We start from the raw sequence: 26,314 nt of genomic DNA, 5'->3' as shown, positions 1-26,314 counted from the left end.
CAATAATGTTGGACCTATGTATATTGGTAAAAAGATATATTTTTCCCAAAGAATCTAAGACCATATGCATCAAAAATCCCTATCTATGATAATAAGAAGTATGTAATATATTCATATATTCATATCTGTAGGGGGATTATATCTACATCACCGTCATGCATGGCAATATTACCGATGGTCCAAGTCCGTAATGGGGCCGCGGTCTCCCACAAACACACTGACGCGCGTTTCGCAACTACCGTGCTTCTTCTTCTAATTTTGTTAAATAGATCAAAACTTGGAAGCTAAAAATTAAATGTTTCTTTCAATAATTAATTCTCAGTTGGAAAGAATTCCAAAAAAATATTGCACCTCAATCTGTTTTAGGGGTCCTAATATAGGGTAAAGTAACTTTTTGGGGTATTTTCAGCATCATTTCCCATAGCCACATTAATTTGTTTCCAGTTTAAGACAAAAAGTTTGAAAATGTATAAGTAATAATATTTATCTTACCAATTCCCTGCCAACATTCCTCCTGTGCCCCCGCCGGTCTCTGTTCTTCCTGCCCCAGTGATGATGTGTTAATCTGTCACATGACCGCAGCGGCGCCCCCCCAGTGGTGTCCATGTGTCGCGGGCGGGGAGGAGGGTGTCAGCACACCGCGCTCACCCCTTCTGCTCGGGTCCGGCTGCTCAGTGGTGGCTCGAGCCGTAGGCCGGATCCCGGGGGTTTTCCTCGAGCGGCACTCCTCGCCCGTGAGTGAAAGGGGGGTTTGGGGTGTTGGGATAATGTCCGTGACGCCACCCACGGTTGTGGTGATGTGTGGCACCACCGCTGCTCGATGCGGGGATCCCGGGGATGGTGATGGGGAGCAGCCAGGTGTTGTGTTGCCCCTCCGTGGGTAGGGGTTGGTGATCCCGGGGCCCGGTGAAGAGATGTGAAGTGTAGGGCCTGGAGGGCGCAGGGACGCGGGGGCAGCGCTGTGCCTTGCGGCACTGTGGTACTCACTCAGCCTGAGACACGGACACAGTTTGTACGGTAAACCAACGGCTGGTAGGACGGTCCCACAGACGGCTGCACCTGCACTCCCGGTAGGTGACGGTGACGTCTCTCTTCCTTGCACCTGTGTTGACTGATGGTAGCGGTGGATTCCCTCCGGTTACCCGCTCCCCGACTGCAATCTGGGCCGGAGGAGCTCTACACTTTGCCCGCAGGCGCTGGCCCTGGGGAAACTGGTGCCCTGGCGGTGGCGGTGTCTCCCCTGTAATGGTCGGGCTGTTGCCGTCAATCGGGACTTGGTTGCTGGGGGATCTACGTCCCCTTCACTCACGGATTCGGCAAATTGGGCGACTCCTAGCCTTGCCGGGGTCCGAGAGGCCCCTGCCCTGGTGCTGACTGTCCTTCGGAACACTGCTCCAGACCACCGGGCACACAGCCAACGGGGTCCTTCCAGGAACTTCCAAACGGTCCCCCTCCGGACAGTCACCGCCGTCGCTGACCTTGCTGTTCTAGCCCTACACACAGCTGGGCTCTCAGGCTTTGCACTCTCTCTGCGCTGTCACCACTTCTTGCTTTCCTCCTTTTTCACTTCTCTTTCCTTCTCTGTTAACTCTCACTTTAGCTCCTCACACTTGCCCTGCCTGGGCCTTCTCACTCCTTCCACTTCCTCCTCCCTGACAGTTCTGCCTGGTTACTTCCTGCCTCCAGAGTTGTGAGCTCCTTGGTGGGCGGAGCCAACCGCCTGGCCCACCCCCTGGTGTGCATCAACAGACTCCTGGAGGAAGGCAACAAGGGTTTCTGGTTAGCAGATGTGCCTACCTGGAGTGTGGGGTGTGGTGGAGTTGTGACCTGTGTCCCCTGGCTTGCCCAGGGTGACACATTCCCCCTTAGCAAAATGCAGACCGTCCGCGGGCTGCCGTCCTACACCGGTTTTATTTTTCTGTAAAAAGGGGGTAACAGGGTTAAACATATATACATTTCAATAACTCTTCCCAAGACGGGAGGCACATTTACTTTTAACGTTTCAACGGTATACGGTCACGGTTTCCGCTCTCTCCCACCCAAGTAACCTGGCCCTGATGCTGCCCCTAAAACCCAGGCAGCACCCCTTGACCCACAGTCCAGCACACGGTACCCGAGCGGGATCTGTCCTTCCCTCCAGAGGGTAGCCACCGGTTCCTTTGGTGGCTGGGCCCTGGCCTGCTCTGCTCAGGGCCCTCCCTCCAACCTGCCTCTCCGGAGGCGGCACTGCGGAAACGGTAACGGTACCCAACATATTTACAAGCCACTAACGTTTGTGGTTGCCCTGCAGAGTTCACGGGCTTGTCCATGGCTAGTTCCCATGCATAAACTTTTAAACGGTCCCCACGGGGACAACGGTGCCGGCTCCAGCCGGTTGCAAATCAACAAACAAATCAGGTTACTTCTTCGGATCATTTTCATTATCATTGCAGAACTTTCAAACTTTTCAAACTTGTAAACATGCTGACTGGTGGTCCCAACGGGGACTGTGCAACGGCACTCCGCTGCCTTTTGCGGCTTAACAGTCCATTCTCACTCGTGGGGCTCTAGTGCCACCTTCACACGGTGCACCGCTCTGGACCCCAATGGTAGCTCGCTGCAGGCGATCTTCTTCCATATTCATGCGGGCATGCACATCCGCTCTACACCCCTCTCGGGCATCGATCTCCCTGCGCAGCTGCTGTTGCCGCCGCTCCCAGCCGGGAGTACTTTCTGTTTGCTCCGGTTCAGCGTGTGCGGGGGACGGACCCAGCCAGAGTCCCTCCGTGTCGGCTACGACCGGCACCTTCAGTAATGAGGGACCCCGTTGTGACATGGCCTCCTCTGCCTGCTGGCAGCTGCATCCCCGCCGTGCCTCCGGTGCATCTTTGCTGATGGGCTCAGCCTTTGGCTTCTTCCATAGAAGCGGTTCAGGGTGGTCATGAGCTTCTGCTGCAGGTCGGTCCGCCGGGGCGGATTGGCAGGGTACCGCTACCGGTGGTGGTGGTAGCGGGCCTAGTGGCGGGGCAGCAGCAGCTAACGCGGGTAGCGGGAGAGGCAGCAGGGTGAACGGGTGTAGGCCGGGCCCCTCAGCCGCAGCGGCCGATCCCTCGGGAATACAGGGACGTGGGTCTCTTACCCGTTCCTCCAAATCTTCCTCCACCTCGCATCTCCGCATAGCAGCCACCGCTTCCACCATGTCGGCCTCCCACTCCTCCAGGAGGAGCTGCATGCGGACCTGCAGACGGCTGCTTAGCTGGGCGGTCCGGACTTCCACCCACGCCGCCATGCCGGGCGCGGGGACCACGGTGTTGTTGGTCGGACTCAGCATCTTTAGCAGCGGCCTCTTCCAGGAACCAGTCAATGGCCGCAGGGTCCTGGCGTCCCTGCTTGTATAGCCGCAGCTACATGCGGCCGGCCGCCATCGCGTCCCCCCTTAGCTCTTTCCGGCCCCTCCTCTCTCGGGGCGGGGTTTTGGCCTTCGCGCCTCTACTGCTCGAGAAGACGCTCGAGCGGGAACTTTTCGCGCCAAAGATGGCGGCTTCTGAAATTTTTCTGCCGGATACCTCCGGCGGTAACAAGGCGCACCTCTACCAGACGGCAGAGCGGTAAGATCCTGTTCGTGACGCCAAGTTGTCGCGGGCGGGGAGGAGGGTGTCAGCACACCGCGCTCACCCCTTCTGCTCGGGTCCGGCTGCTCAGTGGTGGCTCGAGCCGTAGGCCGGATCCCGGGGGTTTTCCTCGAGCGGCACTCCTCGCCCGTGAGTGAAAGGGGGGTTTGGGGTGTTGGGATAATGTCCGTGACGCCACCCACGGTTGTGGTGATGTGTGGCACCACCGCTGCTCGATGCGGGGATCCCGGGGATGGTGATGGGGAGCAGCCAGGTGTTGTGTTGCCCCTCCGTGGGTAGGGGTTGGTGATCCCGGGGCCCGGTGAAGAGATGTGAAGTGTAGGGCCTGGAGGGCGCAGGGACGCGGGGGCAGCGCTGTGCCTTGCGGCACTGTGGTACTCACTCAGCCTGAGACACGGACACAGTTTGTACGGTAAACCAACGGCTGGTAGGACGGTCCCACAGACGGCTGCACCTGCACTCCCGGTAGGTGACGGTGACGTCTCTCTTCCTTGCACCTGTGTTGACTGATGGTAGCGGTGGATTCCCTCCGGTTACCCGCTCCCCGACTGCAATCTGGGCCGGAGGAGCTCTACACTTTGCCCGCAGGCGCTGGCCCTGGGGAAACTGGTGCCCTGGCGGTGGCGGTGTCTCCCCTGTAATGGTCGGGCTGTTGCCGTCAATCGGGACTTGGTTGCTGGGGGATCTACGTCCCCTTCACTCACGGATTCGGCAAATTGGGCGACTCCTAGCCTTGCCGGGGTCCGAGAGGCCCCTGCCCTGGTGCTGACTGTCCTTCGGAACACTGCTCCAGACCACCGGGCACACAGCCAACGGGGTCCTTCCAGGAATTTCCAAACGGTCCCCCTCCGGACAGTCACCGCCGTCGCTGACCTTGCTGTTCTAGCCCTACACACAGCTGGGCTCTCAGGCTTTGCACTCTCTCTGCGCTGTCACCACTTCTTGCTTTCCTCCTTTTTCACTTCTCTTTCCTTCTCTGTTAACTCTCACTTTAGCTCCTCACACTTGCCCTGCCTGGGCCTTCTCACTCCTTCCACTTCCTCCTCCCTGACAGTTCTGCCTGGTTACTTCCTGCCTCCAGAGTTGTGAGCTCCTTGGTGGGCGGAGCCAACCGCCTGGCCCACCCCCTGGTGTGCATCAACAGACTCCTGGAGGAAGGCAACAAGGGTTTCTGGGTAGCAGATGTGCCTACCTGGAGTGTGGGGTGTGGTGGAGTTGTGACCTGTGTCCCCTGGCTTGCCCAGGGCGACACACATGCGTTATCACTACACTCAGTGATTGGCTGCAGGCAACACATTGTAGCTGGAGCCAGGGAAACAGAGACCGGTGGGGGGATTTGGGACAAGTCTGCGAGGATTTTGTGAGCTTTGTTATTGAAAAAAATGTTTTAACATTGTTTTTTTTAACCTTTTGCTTAAATGTGTGAATTTTTGGCTAAAAATAATTTTTATAATTGGGTCTTATGAAAAATTTGGCCCCATTTGCCTTTTATAAGCTCTGTGTTGAGTTACTTATTTCTGGCTGCAGAATGAGTTTACTTAGAAACGATCAGCGAGCTTGTTCTGATGGGAATGTTCTTAACAGGGGACATTAGTATAAATCGATCTGAAATGCACTGGCCGTGGGTCTCTCGACCTGAATGTAACAGCTTCCTATAGTTCTATGAAACTTTCAGTCTACGCATTGCGGTCCAATCTAAGGGCCGATTTATGTGGATGTCTGAATGCGCCCCTCCTCGCTGATTTATGACAACATGAAAACTGATGTGAATTTTGTAGTCAGAGGAACCTGGAGGATTGGAGATAAGCGTTATAAACTAGGTCCAGAAAGGAGAGAGAAGGCACTCACCAGATATGCGGTATAAAAAGCTGTTTATTCGACCATTAAGTTGGACTCGTGGAAGCGTCGGTTTGTAAAGACGCGAAACGGCCGTCGTCCGACGGATTGTGTGTTCTCACCTCCCCACGCCTTTCGCCCTGACCTGATGGTCGAATAAACAGCTTTTTATACCGCATATCTTGTGAGTGCCTTCTGTCTCTCCTTTCTGGACTTTGTGAATTGTGGCCTATTGGAATGCGCACCGTGGCCAGTACGCAATGGAATTTTTTGCCTTATAATGCGTGTATAAGCCTGGAATCAGAGGATTGAGCGGTTAGCTCGCTGAATAGTGCCAGTGTTTCCTCCTCCCTTCTCTTTGTTTGTAGAGTTATAAATTATCAGAATGAGCTCACTGATGGACTCTCAGATAGCTCCTTTTGAAATCAGCAATAGATAGAGGCTGCGGTGCAATATTTTTAATCAAACCCAATTACAAAATAGTTTTTTAGCCAAAAATATGTGCATTTAATAAAAAAAAAGTTCTGACATCCTGATGTTAAATAGAAATCTACTCCATAAACCTTCAGAAATGCCTAGATTGATTCTCTAGATAAAGCTCTTAAAGTCTTTGTTTCTATGGCCGTACGCTAATATTCGCTCATTACAATCAATACTGGTGGTCACCGGGGAGGCGATAACGCGGGGCGCAATAATGCCGGTTATTGGGCTGTTAATATACATGTCAATAGTTATTACCGTAATGCTGTTAATTGATTTCGGGAGATTTCCTTGCCTGTATAATTACGCTTTCAGATTTTTAGTCAATTTCTGGGATAACGAGGGCTTAGATTAGCCATCTCTCGTCTTCATGGACAAAATCCTTCCACCCTTGTGTTCCATTATCTGTCGGCGCCTGCAGATGGAGTGCGGTAATGAGGGTTATTGTGTCACAGCTGCAGTCATCACAACAATATGAAGTACAGATACGGGCGCTCTACCAAAAGTCAGAATTATTTTTTTATGTTGGGGTGTGACATCATGTCACACGACCATATTAGGAATCTGTAATATACAGGCCTGAAACACCATAAATCTATGTTGTATCCCCGAGGGCTGCCAATTTCATACAGAGGTGCCTAGAAATGTATTGTTCCCTTTACTTTAGTATCAAAAAGCTCACCATATACCACAGCAGTACCATACTCCGCACTCAGTGTCAATGGGTCATATAGATTTGATATTGATGGCTTATCCTTAGTATCAAATCCCAGCTCCTCTACTGATCAGTTGATTAATGAGACATTGCTAAGCAGAACTCGACAGTCTTTATCCGATTTATTGATTTCCTGATACAGCTGAATTTTTTCAGTTTTCCCATTGGCTTCTTTTTCTCACTGCTTATATCTCTTTTTAGCTCCTTCCACTTACTAGTTCTATAGACCTGTATAGTCAGCATGATCAATGCAGAGGACTTCGGTCCATCAGCCAGGTCAATAAATCTGTGGGAGATGGAGAAGAAGTCGGCAAAACGCACGTCGTGTGTGTGCCACGTTGCAATGATGACGTTGCGCAAACCCAACTACTCAAAAGAGAAGTTGAGAGTGTCAGGAAATAAGAAGATTATTCGGTAGTCATAGATTACTGACCTGGCTGATGGAGTCCTGTGAATAAGATTCTCCCATCTTTACTCAAGATTTATAATTTCATCCCTGGGTAAAGACAGATCTGTAGACAGATTTGAGCAGATTTTGAGAGTGAATGATTAGTGCAGGGAGGATGAAGACAGATCTGTAGACAGATTTTGAGAGTGAATGATTAGTGCATGGAGTATGAAGACAGATCTGTAGACAGATTTGAGCAGATTTTGAGACTGAATAATTACTGCATGGAGGATGAAGACAGATCTGTAGACAGATTTGAACAGATTTTGAGAGTGAATGATTAGTGCATGGAGTATGAAGACAGATCTGTAGACAGATTTGAGCAGATTTTGAGACTGAATAATTAGTGCATGGAGGATGAAGACAGATCTGTAGACAGATTTGAACAGATTTGGAGAGTGAATGATTAGTGTAGATAAAGAAGTAACTGGGAGTGAAGAATGATTAGTTCTCTTGTCACGATGTGGCTGTAGGATAATGAGGGACATGGTGCTCCTATGCTGTCCCTAATACTAGACTATCCCTAACCTCAGGTTTACCCCCTAATGGTGAAGATGCCCGAGTTCCTTTGCCTGGATATTCTCCGGACCAGATCTAATCTGACCCAGCAGATGGATTACTGTCAATCGATTCTCCCATCTTTACTCAGGATTTATAATTTCATCCCTAAATGAAGATAGATCCATAGACAGATTTGAGCAGATTTTGAGAGTGAATGATTAGTGCATGGAGTATGAAGACAGATCTGTAGACAGATTTGAGCAGATTTTGAGACTGAATAATTAGTGCATGGAGGATGAAGACAGATCTGTAGACAGATTTGAACAGATTTGGAGAGTGAATGATTAGTGTAGATAAAGAAGTAACTGGGAGTGAAGAATGATTAGTTCTCTTGTCACGATGTGGCTGTAGGATAATGAGGGACATGGTGCTCCTATGCTGTCCCTAATACTAGACTATCCCTAACCTCAGGTTTACCCCTTAATGGTGAAGATGCCCGAGTTCCGTGCCTGGATATTCTCCTGACCAGATCTAATCTGACCCAGCTGATGGATTACTGTCAATCGATTCTCCCATCTTTACTCAGGATTTATAATTTCATCCCTAAATGAAGATAGATCCATAGACAGATTTGAGCAGATTTTGAGAGTGAAAGATTAGTGCAGGGAGGATGAAGACAGATCTGTAGACAGATTTGAGCAGATTTTGAGAGTGAATGATTAGTGCAGGGAGGATGAAGACAGATCTGTAGACAGATTTGAGCAGATTTTGAGAGTGAATGATTAGTGTAGATAAAGAAGAACCGTAACTTGGAGTGAAGAATGATTAGTTCTCTTGTCACAATGTGGCTGTAGGATAGTGAGGGACAGGGTGCTCCTATGCTGTCCCTAATACTAGACTATCCCTAGCCTCAGGTTTACCCCTACCTAATGGTGAAGATGCCTGAGTTCCGTGCCTGGTTTATTTTCCTGATGAGATCTAATCTGACCCAGCTGCTGGATTACTGTGAATCGATTCTCCCTTCTTTAGTCAGGATTTATAATATCATTCCTGGATGAAGACAAATCTGTAGACAGATTTGAGCAGATTTTGAGAGTGAATGATTAATGCAGGGAAAGAAGTAACAGAGTGAAGAATGATTGGTTCTCTTGTCACAATGTGGCTGTAGGACTGTGCAGAGCAGGGGGCTACTATGCAGTCCCTAATACGACACTATCCCTAACCTCAAAGTTACCCAGAATGGTGGGGATGCCTGAGTTCCGTGTCTGGCTATTATCCTGACCAGATATAATCTGTTACACAGCTCCTCTAAGGGAAGAAAAGGGCAAGAGTGTGCTGGTCAAATAAATTAAGAAAACAATGTACCCTGGCACTCCAATATGGTGAATAAAAGTGAATTTATATTTCTTAAGAGCAATCAGTCCAGTATAAGACATTTCAGTCTCAATTTAGACCTTCATTAGTTAGAACCTGCTGCTGGTGAGATGCCCAGATGTGGCACTTGAGGTGCACGCAATATCCACCTCTAGTGATTGAGAGCTCAATCACTAACAGTGGATACTCCATGCACCTGTTGCTGTTAAAAAATGACTTTTATTCACTATATTGGAGTGCTTGGGTACATTGTTTTCTATATTATGAATTTGGACCCTACCAGCTGCACCCAGACACAGTCAGAAGTGTCGTGCCATATACAATAATGGTAACACAAATTAAATAGGGTAAAACCAAAACTCACACACACTGCAAACTCACAGGAAAAAACAGTAAAAGACTAAGGAGAAAAGCAAGAGTAGGAAGGTAGCAACAAAAGGACAAGGGTTAAGACCACAACTACTCACAGCAATAATGCACAGCAACCACCAGTTAGTCTTTATCACAACAGCTCACCAGACTAGAATAGGTAAGCTATAGCCGGCATTAATGAAATAGTCCAGCCAGTGTATATAGGAGGGGAGTGAACGTGACTGGCTCCCCCACAGTATGTGATCAAAGAGAATTAACAAGCAGCCCAGCAGAGATTAACTCTTGCTAGCACGCATACGTCTGTGGTTCGACACTTGAGTCTCTCTGCGCTGATCACAGACGTCAGAGAAGATAGCAGGCAGAGTGCGGAAATCTGTAATCTCCACTGATTCAGACGCTGCCATGACAGTTGTCGACGCCTTAAAAAATTGCTCTGTGATATCTCTCTAATAAGATATACTACTCACAGCAATAATGCACAACAACCACCAGTATGTCTGGATAAAAACACCTCACCAGACCAGTATAGGTAAGCTATAGCTGGCATTAATGGAATAGTCCAGCCAGCGTATATAGGAGGGGAGTGAACGTAACTGGCTCCCCCACAGCATGTGATCAATGAGACTTAACAAGCAGCCAAGCAGAGATTAACTCTTGCTATCCTGCCTAAGTCTGTGGGTTGACGCCCGCGTCTCCCTGTGCTGATCACAGACCTCAGAGAAGTTAGCAGGCAGATTGTGGGAATCTGCAGCCACCACAGATCCTGATGCAGTCATGACAGTTGGCGACGCCTGCAAAAATTACTTTGTGACATCTCTCTAATAAGATATATTACTCAAAACAATAATGCACAACAACCAGCAGTAAAGCCTGCTTTACACGTTTCAATATGTGGTGCGATCGCATTTGCAATCGCACCCGCCCCCATCATTTGTGCGGCACGGGCAATTTGTTGCCCATGTCGCACAAAGTCGGTAACCCCCCACCACACGTACTTACCTTCCAAACGACGTCGCTGTGGGCGGCGAACATCCATTTCTTGAAGGGGGAGGGACATTCGGCGTCACAGCGACGTCACACAGCAGCTGGCCAATAGAAGCGGAGGGGCGGAGATGAGCGGGACATAAACATCCCGCCCACCTCCTTCCTTCAGCATTGCCGGCGGAACGCAGGTAAGCTGCAGTTCATCGTTCCCAGGGTGTCACACGGAGCGATGTGTGCTGCCTCGGGAACATTGAACAGCCGGACGTTCGATTATTAGAAAATTAGTGACGTGTTAACGATGAACGAGAAGGTGAGTATTTCTGCTCGTTCATAGCTGTCACACGCTACGATATCACTAACGATGCCACATGTGCGTCACTTACGATGTGACCCCGCCGACATCTCGTTAGATATATCGTAGCGTGTAAAGCCCGCTTAAGTCTGGATCACAACACTTCACCAGACCAGTATAGGCAAGCTATAGCTGGCATTAATGAAGTAGTCTAGCCAGTGTATATAGGAAGGGAGTGACTGGCTCCCCCACAGCATGTGATCAAATAGACTAACAAGCAGCCCAGCAAAGATTAACTCTTGCTAGCCTGCCTAAGTCTGTGGTTCGACACCTGAGTCTCCCTGCACTGATCATTGACATTAGAGAAGTTAGCAGGTAGAGTGGAAAGTACAATAATCATAACCAAAACAAGGCACAGACTGGTACAGGAGGAGAGAGGACCCTGCCCACGAGGGCTCACAGTCTACAAGGAATGGGTGAGGATACAGTAGCTGAGGGTAGAGATGGTCGTGCGGCGCTATAACCAGACTGAGGGTTACTGCAGGTTGTAGACTTGTCGGAAGAGGTGGGTCTTCAGGTTCCTTTTGAAGCTTGTCAAGGTAGGCGAGAGTCTGATGTGTTGTGGCAGAGCATTCCAGAGTATGGGGAAGGCGCGGAAGAAATTTTGGATGCGATTGTGGGAAGAGGAGATGAGAGGGGAGCAGAGAAGGAGATCTTGTGAGGATCTGAGGTTATGTGCAGGTAGGTACCGGGAGACTAGGTCACAGATGTAAGGAGGAGACAGGTTGTGGTTGGCTTTATAGGTCATGGGTAGGGTTTTGAGCGGCAGTCGTTGAGCAATGGGAAGACAGTGAAGGGATTGGCACAGAAGAGCGGTTGGAGAGTAGCAGAGGGGATATGTGGATTAGTTGGGCAGCATAGTTTAGAATAGATTGTAGGGGTGCGAGACTGTTAGAAGGGAGGCTACAAAGCAGGAGGTTGCAATAGTCCAGGCGGGAGACAATAAGGGCATGCACTAGGGTTTTATAGAGTGCAGGTAGTCCTGCCTACTAACACTTGTATCATTGGCTTACCCCTAATCACGTGTCATGGATCAGGACTTAGCTCAGACCTGGTGCACTTCTATGGTTAATCATACAATGATATACTGTACTGTTATTATTATTACTTTTATTATTTTCCTCCCTAGACATTCTTCTATTGTTTTATTAACATATCTCATTTTTAATCCCATCTTCACAGGAACTCCGGTTTGGTTTTATATGCAGATTGCTCCAATCAGAAATGAACACGACAAGGTTGTTTTATTCCTTTGTACTTTCAAAGATATTACGCTATTCAAACAACCGATTGAGGATGAATCTACGAGAGGTAATGGTCCCGTTACTCCTCAGTGATGTGTGTCTGTATACAGCATGTGCGGACGGTCACTCCTACCCAATCATGTTGCACATGTTCATGGAAAAGTTATTTATCGACACCTTGGTGAAAATACAACATATAACACTAAAAAATACTACATAAAACTCCAAAGACTTAAAAACAGTGGGTCTAAACTGTCAGGAGAAATGAGGCACTGCTATATTATATTACCCTATTTCAGCTCCTAGAGGATTCAATGACCAAATATCCAATTTTTAGATAATTTTCGGAAATGAAAAAAAATATATATGGTTTTTGGAAATCGGCCATAAAACAAAAAAAAAAATAACATAGGAAAACAAATATTTGAGTCTTGTGTCCTGCCGTCCGGATGCTCTACAGCACGGCAGAACGGTGGAAGGGAGGTGAAATTGATATCGCCAAAATTGGAGTCATCAATGGTTTATTTTTGTCAATTCCATAGTAAAATATCCCTCAGATGAAATATGCACACCAAACTAATTCCTCAAAGTGTCGTAGAGGGTTATCCCCATCTCTAATATCCTATGCTGATATATAATAGGTGTATTAATAATAATATTAGCAAATTCCTCCAATTAGAAATGCAGTATAGTTTTTCTTATTCACTATGTCTCTATCCTCATGTGCAGGGCATTGCAGGACTTTGAGTATCCATGGGTATGACCACGCATATAGTTATATTTAGGTGCCAGTGTCAACGATGGATACTTAAGGTCCTGCAATGCCCTGCACATCAGGTAAGAGACATAATGAATTCTAAGAACTATACTACATTTCTATGTCTCTTATCTCATGTGCAGATCATTGCAGGATCTTAGGTATGCATAGTTAGGACCACTGTCAAATAACTACGGTAAGATCCTGTAATGCCCTGCACATGAGGTAAGAGACACAGTAATGTAGTATAGCTCTTCTGATTCACTATGTCTCTTACCTCATGCGCATGGCATTGCAGGATCTTAGGTATCCATAGTTACGGCCGCTAGTAACTGTAACTAGATGCGTGGTTGTAACGATGGATACCTAAGGTCCTGCAATGCCCTGCACATGAGGTAAGAGACATAAAAATGTAGCATAGTTCTTCTGAATCACCGTGCCTCTTCCCTGCACATGTGGTAAGAGACATAGAAATGTAGTATAGTTCTTCTAATTCACTGTCTCTTACCTGATGTGCAGGGCATTGCAGAACCTTATGTATCTATTGTTATGACCACACATATAGTGACAGTTGCAAGAGGTCATAACTATGGATACTCAAGTTCTTGCAATGCCCTGCACATCAGGAAAGAGACATAGTGAATCGGAAGACACTATGCAGGGCATTACAGGATCTTAGTGATTTGACAATGGTCTTAACTATGGATACCTAAGATCCTTTAATGCGCTGTACATAAGGTAAGAGACTTAGAAATGTAGCATAGTTCTTCTGATTCACTGTCTCTTACTTGATGTGCAGGGCATTGCAGGACCTTAGGTATCCATGGCTATCACCACTCATATAGTGACAGTTAGTTGCTGGTGGTCATAATTATGGATACCTCATGTGCAGGGCATTACAGGATCTTAGTTATTTGACAATGGTCTTAACCATTAATACCTAAGTTCCTGCAATGCCCTGCACATGAGATGAGAGACATGGCTATATCATGAGAACTATACTACATTTCTAATTGGAGGTATTTCCTACTGTTATTACTATTACACCTACTACATATTGGGATAGGATCTTGGAGATAGGAGATGGGTAGCCGTTAGGTTACCAAAGAAATGTACACAAGTCCACGGATGCTGCAAATCAGTTGGGAGATGGGCATAATTACGAAAATAAAGAGGCACATGTCTCAATGGACTTGATGCATTTCACTCTAGTGCTGACTCGTGTGCAAAACGCCAGTGTTAATTTATCGGAGCTTTGGAATACAACACAATGGGGCGTATATATCAAGACGTGCCCCATTGGAGCAAGGCCACATCCCCTGGTGGAATAAGACATATAAAAAGTGTCTAAAACACACAATAAATATATATATATTTAAAGCCATGAAAGATAGTTTGTGGTGCAAATGATGCCAAATTGTGCCCAGTGTATGAGACTGTTTATGGCGCATGCTGATCATATGGTGATGGAATATGGAGAAGATGCTGGATCTATAGGGGAAAGGAGGGAACCTAGCCTAACCACAGCTTTACAGGGGTCTCGTGAGGATAACATTTGAGTGGTCCGCTGTTCATCACATCTGACCAGACATTGTAATAGTTATCCATGTGGTTAAATCCATAGTTGGTTCCCTGTTCTGGCTCATACAGAAGTGCGCCGTCTTTGATTTTCATAGTTCTTCAAAAAAGAATATGGTTGACTTCATGAAAAGCCTTTTCAGAGTCATTCTTTGGCTCCTTCCTTAAAAAAGTCTAACAAACACAAGGCTGGAGAAAGCTTTTACAAGCCTAGATAAATATATCCGAGACGCTATAAATAATTGATAAGATTAAGTAGCGTTGGGCCAAGACTCGGTAATGAGTTTCTTATTGTTATTGTTCACCTGTTTGCTTACAACGGAAATTAATAAAAAAGACTTTGCAAAGACTTACAGCTCCAACAGAGGAATCTAGTTAAAATTTGATGCTGCGTTGGTTACAAAGGAGTACTCGGAAGATAATAAAGTGTAATGATGCGGAATGCAGTGATCAATGGAAATACGAGAAACCGGAATTCATGTAGTAAATCAGGAACCTGACGAAGAACTTGCTGCTCAGCTTCACACTTTTAATTGCGCTAATCACAAATTCACAATGTTGTTTTTTTTCTTTGCCTTTCTTTTAACGAACTTGCCCCTGGAGATCTGAACAAAGACTTTGATTCCAGCTCCTGCAGTCGTGTGTTCTGCACTTCAGCTTTGGGTGGAATGTTCCTTGATCTTCCAGTCCATGGGGTGATGGTATAAATAGATGATCCTGCTTCATCACAATCACATAAAGAAAAAAAGAAAATACCTGGCTGAGCCTGAGCTTTTTATCTTTTGTTCTTCATGGATGAGCACCGCTCAAAACCAAACCTGGACACCACACACTGAAGTGACCACCACAAACAAGAAGTCTCCAAAAAAGATGATGCAAAGTTCAGAATGACTTTTCAACTGTTCCTTTAACATTTCTGAGTAGTCAACGAAAAATGTCCAGTGACGAATGTGTCATTCAGTAGGGTGTTTGGTTTTTTGAGACAAGCCTTGATGGCCAAGGTCAATATGAAGGCAGTCTTCCAGCTTATTTTTGGGGTTGTCTTATTTTTTGATGGAACATATTTCATGGACCTCTGTAAACTGATGGGTTATTCCTTGATGGCACAGAATCTGAGGCTTTCTGTATCTCCTTTTAGGCTAGTTTCACACTTGCGTTGAACGGCATCCGTTGCATTGCGTTGTGTGACGGATGCAATGGATGCGCTGCATATAGAGGCACAACGGATGCAACAGATCATACAAAATAACGCAATCCGTTATAGTTTTTATTTCTTGACTCTACACATCTGGGCATGCGCAGTTGTGTAAAGACAGTTGCGTTAATGGAATCCATCAAATGACGGATTCTAACGGAATCCGCCACCATTGGTGTCCATTATGAAAACAACAGACGCCGAAGGAATCCTGCAGGTTGCGTTTTTTTTACACTCCGCCAAACGCAGAAAAACGCTACATGCAGCGTTCCATCTGCCAGGCGGATGCAACGCAGCGTCGGCTGACGGATGCAACGCAAGGTCATCCGTTGCTATCCGTAGCTAATAGAAGTCTATGAGGAATAAAATGGTTTCCTGCAACGGTTACAGTAATTCCGCAAGGTGACGAATATCAACTGATGCTGTTCAACGCAAGTGTGAAAGCAGCCTTAAACCCACTTTACATGTTGCAATTAGTTGTACAATCGCATTTGCGATGTGACACGCCCAGGTTGCATACGGGATCTTATGAGATCACACGTAGGTCGTTCATTTGCTGTCACACGTGCGTTAGTAGTCTATGTTAAATTGATCAATTTTGTGTGCGATCCTTTAGATCATGTGTTCTGTGACGTATGCATTGGGCACCTTTTTTTTTTTTTTATTTATTGACTTGCCAAGCGTGTGTAATGTGTAGGGATGCGTTTTTACTATGTCATCTGCCATTCAGCTCTGCTACATGGCCGCTAACAGCAGACACAGACAGCCATGTAGCAGAGCTGAATGGCAGATGACAGCAGACACAGACAGAGCCGCACTGTCAGAATGAACTCGGGTGAACTTCACCCGACTTCATTGTCATGCTGCGGCTCTGTCTGTGTCGCGCCCTGATTAGCGGTCACCTGTGAAGGACTCACCGGTGACCGCTAATCTCCTAAGTGACTGAAGTTAGCAGCCCTCTCTCATACTCACCAATCCCCGATCCCCGGCGCTGCACGGCGTTCACACTGCTCCGGCGGCTTTTACTGTTTTGAAAAAGCCGGCCGCCCATTAAACAATCTCGTATTCCCTGCTTTCCCCGCCCACCGGCGCCTATGATTGGTTACAGTGAGACACGCCCCCACGCTGAGTGACAGGTGTCACACTGCACCCAATCACAGCAGCCGGTGGGCGTGTCTATACTGTGTAGTGAAATAAATAATTAAATAATTAAAAAAAACGGCGTGCGGTCCCCCCCAATTTTAAAACCAGCCAGATAAAGCCATACGGCTGAAGGCTGGTATTCTCAGGATGGGGAGCTCCACGTTATGGGGAGCCCCCCAGCCTAACAATATCAGCCAACAGCCGCCCAGAATTGCCGCATACATTATATGCGACAGTTCTGGGGCTGTACCCGGCTCTTCCCGATTTGCCCTGGTGCGTTGGCAAATCGGGGTAATAAGGAGTTATTGGCAGCCCATAGCTGCCAATAAGTCCTAGATTAATCATGTCAGGCGTCTCCCCGAGATACCTTCCATGATTAATCTGTAAATTACAGTAAATAAACACACACACCCGAAAAAAATCCTTTATTAGAAATAAAAAACACAAACATATACCCTGGTTAACCACTTTAATCAGCCCCAAAAAGCCCTCCATGTCCGACGTAATCCAGGATGCTCCAGCGTCGCTTCCAGCGCTGCTGCATGGAGGTGACCGGAGCTGCAGCAGACACAGCCGCTCCGGTCACCTCCACACAGCAACTGAAGACAGCCGCGCGATCAGCTGAGCTGTCACTGAGGTTACCCGCGGCCACCGCTGGATCCAGTAACAGCGGGTAACCTCACTGACAGCTCAGCTGATCGCACGGCTGTCTTCATTAGCTGCGTGGAGGTGACCGGAGCGGCTGTGTCTGCTGCAGCTCCGGTCACCTCCATGCAGCAGAGCTGGAAGCGACGCAGGAGCATTCTGGATTACGCCGGACAAGGAGGGCTTTTTGGGGCTGATTAAAGTGGTGAACCAGGGTATATGTTTGTGTTTTTTATTTATAATAAAGGATTTTTTCGGGTGTGTGTGTTTATTTACTGTAATTTACAGATTAATCATGGAAGGTGTCTCATAGACGCCTGACATGATTAATCTAGGACTTATTGGCAGCTATGGGTTGCCAATAACTCCTTATTACCCCGATTTGCCAATGCACCAGGGCAAATCGGGAAGAGCCGGGTACAGTCCCAGAACTGTCGCATATAATGTATGCGGCAATTCTGGGCGGCTGTTGGCTGATATTGTTAGGCTGGGGGGCTCCCCATAACGTGGAGCTCTCCATCCTGAGCATACCAGCCTTCAGCCATATGGCTTTATCTGGCTGGTTTTAAAATTGGGGGGACCGCACGCCGGTTTTTTTAATTATTTAATTATTTATTTCACTACACAGTATAGACACGCCCACCGGCTGCTGTGATTGGGTGCAGTGTGACACCTGTCACTCAGCGTGGGGGCGTGTCTCACTGTAACCAATCATAGGCGCCGGTGGGCGGGGATAGCAGGGAATACGAGATTGTTTAATGGGCGGCCGGCTTTTTCAAAACAGTAAAAGCCGCCGGAGCAGTGTGAACGCCGTGCAGCGCCGGGGATCGGTGAGTATATGAGAGAGGGGGATAGACTGACATGGACAGAGAGAGAGGGACAGAGATAGTGACCGACTGACAGAGATTAGTGAATGACAGACATTGTGAGGCGCTTCAGAACGCAGCTTTTCAGCTGCGCTCTGAAGCGGACCTTTTTTAAGCTGCGGTGCAGAGCGCACACCTGCGCACATAGCCTCAGACACCAAAATCGTATGAGGGATGTCACACGTTACAATTGACTAGGTTCGTGCAACAAAACGCTCAATTCTAGACAAAGATACGATGTGTTTGCGATCAACGGTTTTGCGTTCAATCCTGATCGCACGTAGCTGTCACACGCAGATACCTCACGAACGATGCCGGATGTGCGTCACTTACAACTTGACCCCAACGACGGATTGTGAGATATATTGAAGCGTGTGTAGCGGGCTTTAGTCAGTCTGGTTGGACAAGGCAGTTGCTCTTACATTTTTTAGATAATTGGACAAAATTCTCTGTATGGAGCCAGCAAGGTTTTGAGATGTTCCAGATGTTGTTGTATACCTTCATGTGGTTAGCTGATATCGTTGTTGTTTCCTATAGTACAAAAAAAAAAAATATTGAGCCCAAATAATTGCGTGATATTCTTGGGGTCATAATTGAATTAGGTGGCAAGTGTCAGACAAGGTGGCCAACTTGAGACGCTGCTTCCAAAAGGGGTTGAGCAATTGCTACTGATGAAGTTGGACTTCACCTGTTGGGTGATTGTAATGGCCGATGACTGGACCGGGCACAAAATTTTAATAAACCTCATGAAGATTCATTGGTTGTGGAATACATTTTCTTTAGCAATGTGGTACTTTTTGAAAAAAGTAAGGCCTGTACCCAAACGTAGTTGAGGTGTTTTGTTTTAGGCATGTGGTACTGTGAGCTGGACACTGAATGGACCAGTATCGGTGCAAATTGTAGCATTTTCCACCCAATGGGACATTCTGGAGCAGAGGACTTCCAAAAAGGTGCACTATGATACAGATGGCTTTTGGTAGTTTGAGTGGACAACCTGTCTATTTACATAGATTGATAAGGGGAGGATGAAAATCATGCTTGAGGACCTCCATGTTATGATCTGTTCTTTTTAAGATGAAGGGGTTGGTACAAGTAGGACGATGCCAACATTTCACTGCCTGTGGAGGATGATTTTGATACTTGAGGGTTTTTATAGTGTCTTTAGTTTAATTAAATGAACCCTCTCAGCCTTATTCTCTTCACCCACACTAACGTCTCTGATATTCTTATTTCTATGACTAAAGAAAGTTGAGGTTGGGTTCAACACTTGTCCCACTGTTCCAAACTTTTCCTAAATTCTATCTCATGTCTATTACTGCATAAAAAGAAAGCATAAATGTACATCAACTCATCAGTCCCAACTCACAGGTGCCATAAACAGGGAAAGCTGTAGGAGAAATAGTACATGTAGTAAAATATTGAATGTTCTAGCATCAGTAAAAAACAACACTTAAGAACTTAACTTTATTTGAACTGCTCTAAAAAAATATAACAACTAAAATTCATTCATCCATAAATACATGGGAAACCTGTTTCAGACCCACGAATAGCTCTACTAGTCATATCTATTACTAAGAACCTCGTATAAATTCGAAATGCATAATCAGTGTGTTTCTGGATGACTGAATTGTAAAGAGGTTTTCCGCTACTAATTTGACTCCCTTTCTTTTATTCTAACTCTTCCTAACTAAAGCCCCTGTCACATTTAGCGACTTACCAGTGATCCCGAAAACGATGCCACCTGATAAGGATCGCTGGTAAGCCGCTGGGAGGTCGCTGGTGAGATGTCACACAGTCAGACCTTACCAACGATTCAGTAATGATACAGGTCGCAGTTGCGACCTGTATAATGATCTCTGCTGTCATTGGGACCCCGTCACACAGTGTCAAACATAGCGATGCGTCCTGCCCAGCAGGACATCGCCTTTGAAGAAAGTAAACCAGAAAAGTGTGTAACGATCAGCGATTTCACAGCAGGGGCCAGGTCGCTGCTTAGTGTCACACATAACGAGATCGCTGGTGAGATGCCTATTTCATCACAAAACCTGTGACTCAGCAGCGATCTCGCTAGCGATCTCGTTATGTGAGGAGTACCGCTAACACTTACCTAATATACGTCTGCTATCTTTTCTGCTCCTGCAAGCTGATCTCTAAGAGGCTCATAAATATCTTTATTGTTGTTGTAACTTTGATCCTTTCGGCTGCAGAACGTAATCAGACCAACTGAGCAGGGCATGTCACTGGTGGTGTGGGGCTGCCTCTCTGTGAGTGAGTGACAGCAGTGTAGGCAGATGTAAAGCCCCGCAGGTGTTGTGTCGGTGCATACCTTCAGGGACTCCACGTAGCTGGTGCTGGTCACAGGTAGGGAATCTTCGGTTTTGATCGTGACGCCACTCTCAGTATTGCGGTCAGTGGGGACCGCCACTGCAGGTTAGGGGTGCCTGGGGCTGATGATATGTGCAGTCAGATGTAGTAGCCTCCTGAGAGTGAGGCAAGCCCCAGGGCCCGGTGTAGATGCGTAGTACTACAAGTCGCAGAATGACCACACAGGCAGAGTGTCTTTCAGGGTTTTTACTCACATTTGATGGCAGGGTGAGTAACCCGGGCGTAGCTGGGACGAACCAGGTGGAACCAGGTATCCTTCAGGCTGACTTTATGAGGGTGACTACTGACTCGCCTTCCTTAGCCCTTGGTGGTTTGGGGTAACCCCGACTTTGAGTCCCTATGGGGGTCACCCAGGGAAGATGCTCCAAGCCTCTCTCCCCTTCTTGTTTTGCCGTGTGCTTGTTCCCCGGACCAGGCCACTCCAGCCTCTTGCCTCCTATGACCTATGGGCCCTAACTTGTGGTTACGTGGCTGCGGCTTTTGTAGTGTTGTGGTGTGGGCTTTAAGAGCCCCACACCGGCAGGTTTAGCAGAAGAAAGCTGGATCTATCCCCGCTTCGGGATCTGCCGCCCGGTTGGGCCTGGTGCTCTCTAGCAGTCTCCTTACTTCCCACTCCGTTGCACTCCCTAGCTGAAGCTGGCTTTCAGGCAGCACTCCTAGTTGACCGTTCTCCCCCGTCAATAGCCACTGCGCGGACGCTGTCAGATTGCACAGCTCCAGGGATCTGCTCCTCACTTGAGCTCCCTGGACTCTACACTGAACTGGCTCACATCTGGGACCTTCACTGCTGTTCCTGTCTGAGCTTCACTTTCCTGCTGCTCACTCCTCCACACTCTGCTGCAGACTCTCAACTGACTACTCCTCCTTCTCTTTCCCTTTTGTGCCTGCCTACGCCACCTAGCAACCAGACTCTCCACCACACCCCTTGAGAGGAGATGGAGGCTCTACCCCCTCCACTATTCCAGTGAAGGTGAAGGCTTGCCCCCTCCTGGGATCCCCAGGGGTCCTCTCAAAGGTACATGTGTGAGACCTGATCACTATGCGCCTGTGTTCCACACCCCTGTCAGCCTTCTGGATTACCTGTATTGTACTGTCCCCAGCATGGGTGCAGTACTCAGTGGTGCCTGACCAGGTCAGGGGCGCCACATTCCCCCTTAGTTATCACCAGCACGTCCTCGGGCTGCAAGACAACATTTTAAAATGCATAAAACATTAAAACATGTAAAACATTTAAAAGCACCAGGTATCAGACATCACCACCCTCCACCCACAAGTCCGTTAACCCACCCAAAACCCTCTCAGGAGGCAGGTCACCGGTCCTGTTGGTAACCAGGTCTGGGCCATCCGTTTCCCCAGACCTTTCCTCCAATCTTCCTCTCCCGTTGGCCGCGACTTCAGCCACTTCTGGCAGGATGTAGAGGCGGCTTTCATGGGCTGGTGGTTTCAGGGTATACCTGGCCTGGTGGATCCGCGCCTTCAGCCTCTTCTGGCAGGATGTAGAGGCGGCCTCCACAGTTGGTGCTGACCAGGTACCCTCTTTGTGGTGGTGAGCCAAGGCCCCATAAACAGGCGTGCTCTCTGGTCGCAAGTGAGCCAAGGCCCTTTTCTACGGACGGGCCCCCCTGGTTGCAGACGAGCCAAGCCCCTAAACAGGCTGGCCCTGGTGGTGGTGCCACTGGTGTAACTATTTACACTGCGAGAGTTTGTGGCTATAGCAAGTTCATAGCCTTAAGGTTTATGGTTTTCTCACAATAGTTTTTGTGGGCGCATTTCTTAAACAATAACGTTGCAAACTTTTCAACTTGTCAAACTGGTCAAACTTTCGGTACTTCTTTCTTTTACTCTTTACTCCTCATTTTCACCAGGGCGTGGGCACGTAGGGCACTGGCACCTGTGACTTTCTTGCTCTCTGTCGTCGTCCGTGGTTGTTTCATCTGTAGGATCTTTGTCTTTCCTTTCTTGGTCTTCATCTGTTTCTACAGCTGGTCCTTTATCTCTGTCTTTTCTTTCTTGTCTGGGACATGGTGCTACATCAAGCGCATACAATCCTCTTTCGCCTTCATGCATGGTGAACTGTACTACGTCTCCAATTTTCAAATTTCTGCCTGAATGTCCTCTGGGCAGGTGGGCTTGAACATCTCTTCGATTTACAAATATGCTCTCTTTTATTCCTTTTACTACAATGAAGCCGTATCCGCTTTTCAGGTTGAAGTCCTCTACTATTCCTCTGTAAAGGGGTCCTCTGGACTGGGCTTCAGACCTTCTTAGGCACCTTTTCTCCTCCAGGTCTCTGGCTGTGACCTCTCTCTGCTCTGGAGACTGTGGTGTTGGAGGATGCTTTGCTCTGCTGCGCCGTGTCTTGCGGGCTGGGTTCATGCCTGTGGGCTCCCAGGTGAGGTCTTTGGGTTGATCTTCGTCAGCAGATGGGGTTAGGTCTTCCTCATCCCAGCGAGAATAGGGCAGCATCTCTGGCTCTGGGTATGGGTCTGCTGCGGTTGGCGTCGGAGTCAGCCCTTCTGCTTCCTGGCCTCTTCTCCCCCTTAGTTCTTCTTGGCACTCCTTTGGTGGCAGTGCTGGGGATGGGCTTTCTTCAGCTGGCCCAGGCGGTGGACTCTCTGGCGCGGCTGCAGGGGTTGCCTTAGGGGTGTGCGGAGGGAGCATGTATCTGTCCACCATCTCCTGTGGGAACTTGGCCTCCAGGTCAGCCTTCAGCTGCCAGTATGCGGAGTCTTCACCTATCAGGGATTTCCTAGCAGGGACCTCTCTGGACTGGGGAGCGGTGTCTGCTCTGGCCTTGCAGGCCGGGGAAAATAGTGATGCAATCTCTTGGCGGGCCGCGCCCTGTATGGCGGCGGCCTGGTCTTGGCGGGCCGCGCCTGGCATGGCGGCGGCCTGGTCTTGGCGGGCCGCGCCTGGCATGGCGGCGGCCTGGATCAGTGTCGCTGTTGCAGAGGGCTCTGTGCAGGCTGAGCTGGGCGTCGCTGCTGCGATCGGAGCTTGGCGGGCCGCGCCTGGCGGGGCTGCGGCCTGGTTCAGCATCTCACTTGCGGCGCGGACGAGCGTCGCTGCTGCGGTGGGGTCTTGGCGGACTGGGCTCAGCAGGGTGGCAGCCTGGGTCAGCGTCACACCTGCAGCACGGATCAGTATCGCAGTGGTGGTCGGACCTTTGCGGGCCAGGCGGGGCATGGCTGCGGCGGCCTGGATTTGGCGGGCCGCATCTAGCGTGGCTGCGGCCTGGTCCGGTGGCGCCGCGCCGGGCGCCTCTTCTGGGACCGCGGGCGTGGCAGCAGGGGTCGGGGCACTTGCGCTGGCCGGGGCATCACTCGACTCACCCATCTGTGGCAGCATCGGGGTCTGCGTCGTCGCCGCTCGGTCTGGCAGGCGTCGCGCGGCTCCCTCCTCGTAGGTCCGAACCGCCGCCGCCATCTCCAGAAGCTCCTTGCGTTCTTCTCTGAGCCGTCGCACAATCCTGGCCTCCAGCTGGTCGCAGAAAACGGCAAGCTCCCGGCACCACCAGGCAGCAGTGCCTGGTTCTGGGTATCCGCGTCTGGACTCCATTTTCTCTAGCAAGCTGCTGGCTTCTCTTCTGCTCCGCCGTCTCTGGACGCTTCCGCTCTCTTCATCAGCGAGGTCAGAACTCTTCAGGGGATCTCTGGGTAGCCACACCTCTTCGTGGGCGGTAACTTCTTCCAGCGCGGGCTGCTGTTGTTTTTCAGCGCGCTTTTCATGGTGGCAATATGGCGGCGCTTCCAATTTTTCAAGCGGACCGCCCAGGCACATGGTCACCTGTCTGAACAGGTCTAGTCCTTATCCTGTTCGTGACGCCAGATGTAAAGCCCCGCAGGTGTTGTGTCGGTGCATACCTTCAGGGACTCCACGTAGCTGGTGCTGGTCACAGGTAGGGAATCTTCGGTTTTGATCGTGACGCCACTCTCAGTATTGCGGTCAGTGGGGACCGCCACTGCAGGTTAGGGGTGCCTGGGGCTGATGATATGTGCAGTCAGATGTAGTAGCCTCCTGAGAGTGAGGCAAGCCCCAGGGCCCGGTGTAGATGCGTAGTACTACAAGTCGCAGAATGACCACACAGGCAGAGTGTCTTTCAGGGTTTTTACTCACATTTGATGGCAGGGTGAGTAACCCGGGCGTAGCTGGGACGAACCAGGTGGAACCAGGTATCCTTCAGGCTGACTTTATGAGGGTGACTACTGACTCGCCTTCCTTAGCCCTTGGTGGTTTGGGGTAACCCCGACTTTGAGTCCCTATGGGGGTCACCCAGGGAAGATGCTCCAAGCCTCTCTCCCCTTCTTGTTTTGCCGTGTGCTTGTTCCCCGGACCAGGCCACTCCAGCCTCTTGCCTCCTATGACCTATGGGCCCTAACTTGTGGTTACGTGGCTGCGGCTTTTGTAGTGTTGTGGTGTGGGCTTTAAGAGCCCCACACCGGCAGGTTTAGCAGAAGAAAGTTGAATCTATCCCCGCTTCGGGATCTGCCGCCCGGTTGGGCCTGGTGCTCTCTAGCAGTCTCCTTACTTCCCACTCCGTTGCACTCCCTAGCTGAAGCTGGCTTTCAGGCAGCACTCCTAGTTGACCGTTCTCCCCCGTCAATAGCCACTGCGCGGACGCTGTCAGATTGCACAGCTCCAGGGATCTGCTCCTCACTTGAGCTCCCTGGACTCTACACTGAACTGGCTCACATCTGGGACCTTCACTGCTGTTCCTGTCTGAGCTTCACTTTCCTGCTGCTCACTCCTCCACACTCTGCTGCAGACTCTCAACTGACTACTCCTCCTTCTCTTTCCCTTTTGTGCCTGCCTACGCCACCTAGCAACCAGACTCTCCACCACACCCCTTGAGAGGAGATGGAGGCTCTACCCCCTCCACTATTCCAGTGAAGGTGAAGGCTTGCCCCCTCCTGGGATCCCCAGGGGTCCTCTCAAAGGTACATGTGTGAGACCTGATCACTATGCGCCTGTGTTCCACACCCCTGTCAGCCTTCTGGATTACCTGTATTGTACTGTCCCCAGCATGGGTGCAGTACTCAGTGGTGCCTGACCAGGTCAGGGGCGCCACACATGCATGCCCAGATCACACTTCACTCTCCTCTCAGCCCCCACCAGTGACATTGTCATGCTAGGTGCGAGGAAGTACCACTTGAATGGCGAAAGGGAAGGGAAGCCCTGTGTCTAGGGAAGGAAGGAGATGGTGACCCCTGACCAAACCTACCTCTGGCTTCCCTCACTACACTGGATAGATTCCACAGCTATACGCCGAGCAGGATACCTGACCCTGGCTGACCCTGAAATAGGGCCTAACTAGGGAATGGATGGGATGAGTGCTAGTCAGCCCCACTAAGCTTTAAAGAACACATAGGGAACACAAATGGAGAAAGTAAACAAATAACTTATCCCCAGATGACTCGGAGAGGAACTAGAACAACAACAAAGTTTCTCCAGATGAATACAAGCCGACTGCTTGCACTGAAGACTTGTTAAGGGTATTAGACCTATCATCAGCACAGAGTAATGGGGAATGAGGGTAATTAAAGACACAATAGGAAGTGTTGAAGGTTAAACCTGAAAAAGTGAGGAACTCCGCAGGGTCCTAAAGAGAAAGTGATAAACCTCAAGCATGTAAAAAGGCAAAGTCAGAGAGCAGCTTATGTAACCAAATGCTGCGACCTTCTAGAGCTGGAAACTACAGGACTGTCTGTCATGTGTGACACACCCGTGACAGACATGCCCTGCTCAGTTGGCCCAATTCCGGTCTGCATCCAGAAGGATAAAGGCTACTAGAACAATAAAAGGTATTTACAAGCCTCAGAGATCAGCTT

The 26,314-nt window shown here is 49.0% G+C and overlaps 1 protein-coding gene across 4 annotated transcripts in view; it reads left to right on the top strand.

Moving 5' to 3' along the window:
* Positions 1–26,314, top strand: part of KCNH5 (potassium voltage-gated channel subfamily H member 5) — a 332,203-nt gene that overhangs the window by 96,304 nt on the left and 209,585 nt on the right. For all 4 annotated transcript variants that reach the window (XM_075330810.1, XM_075330809.1, XM_075330808.1 and 1 more), the window contains exon 5: positions 11,856–11,984. In XM_075330810.1, coding sequence (XP_075186925.1) covers positions 11,856–11,984 — 129 coding nt within the window. The remainder of the gene's footprint in view (positions 1–11,855; positions 11,985–26,314) is intronic.

The sequence above is a fragment of the Anomaloglossus baeobatrachus genome, chromosome 12, assembly GCF_048569485.1.
Source record: "Anomaloglossus baeobatrachus isolate aAnoBae1 chromosome 12, aAnoBae1.hap1, whole genome shotgun sequence".
NCBI lineage: Eukaryota > Metazoa > Chordata > Amphibia > Anura > Aromobatidae > Anomaloglossus > Anomaloglossus baeobatrachus.
This window is presented reverse-complemented; position numbering and strand designations above follow the sequence as displayed.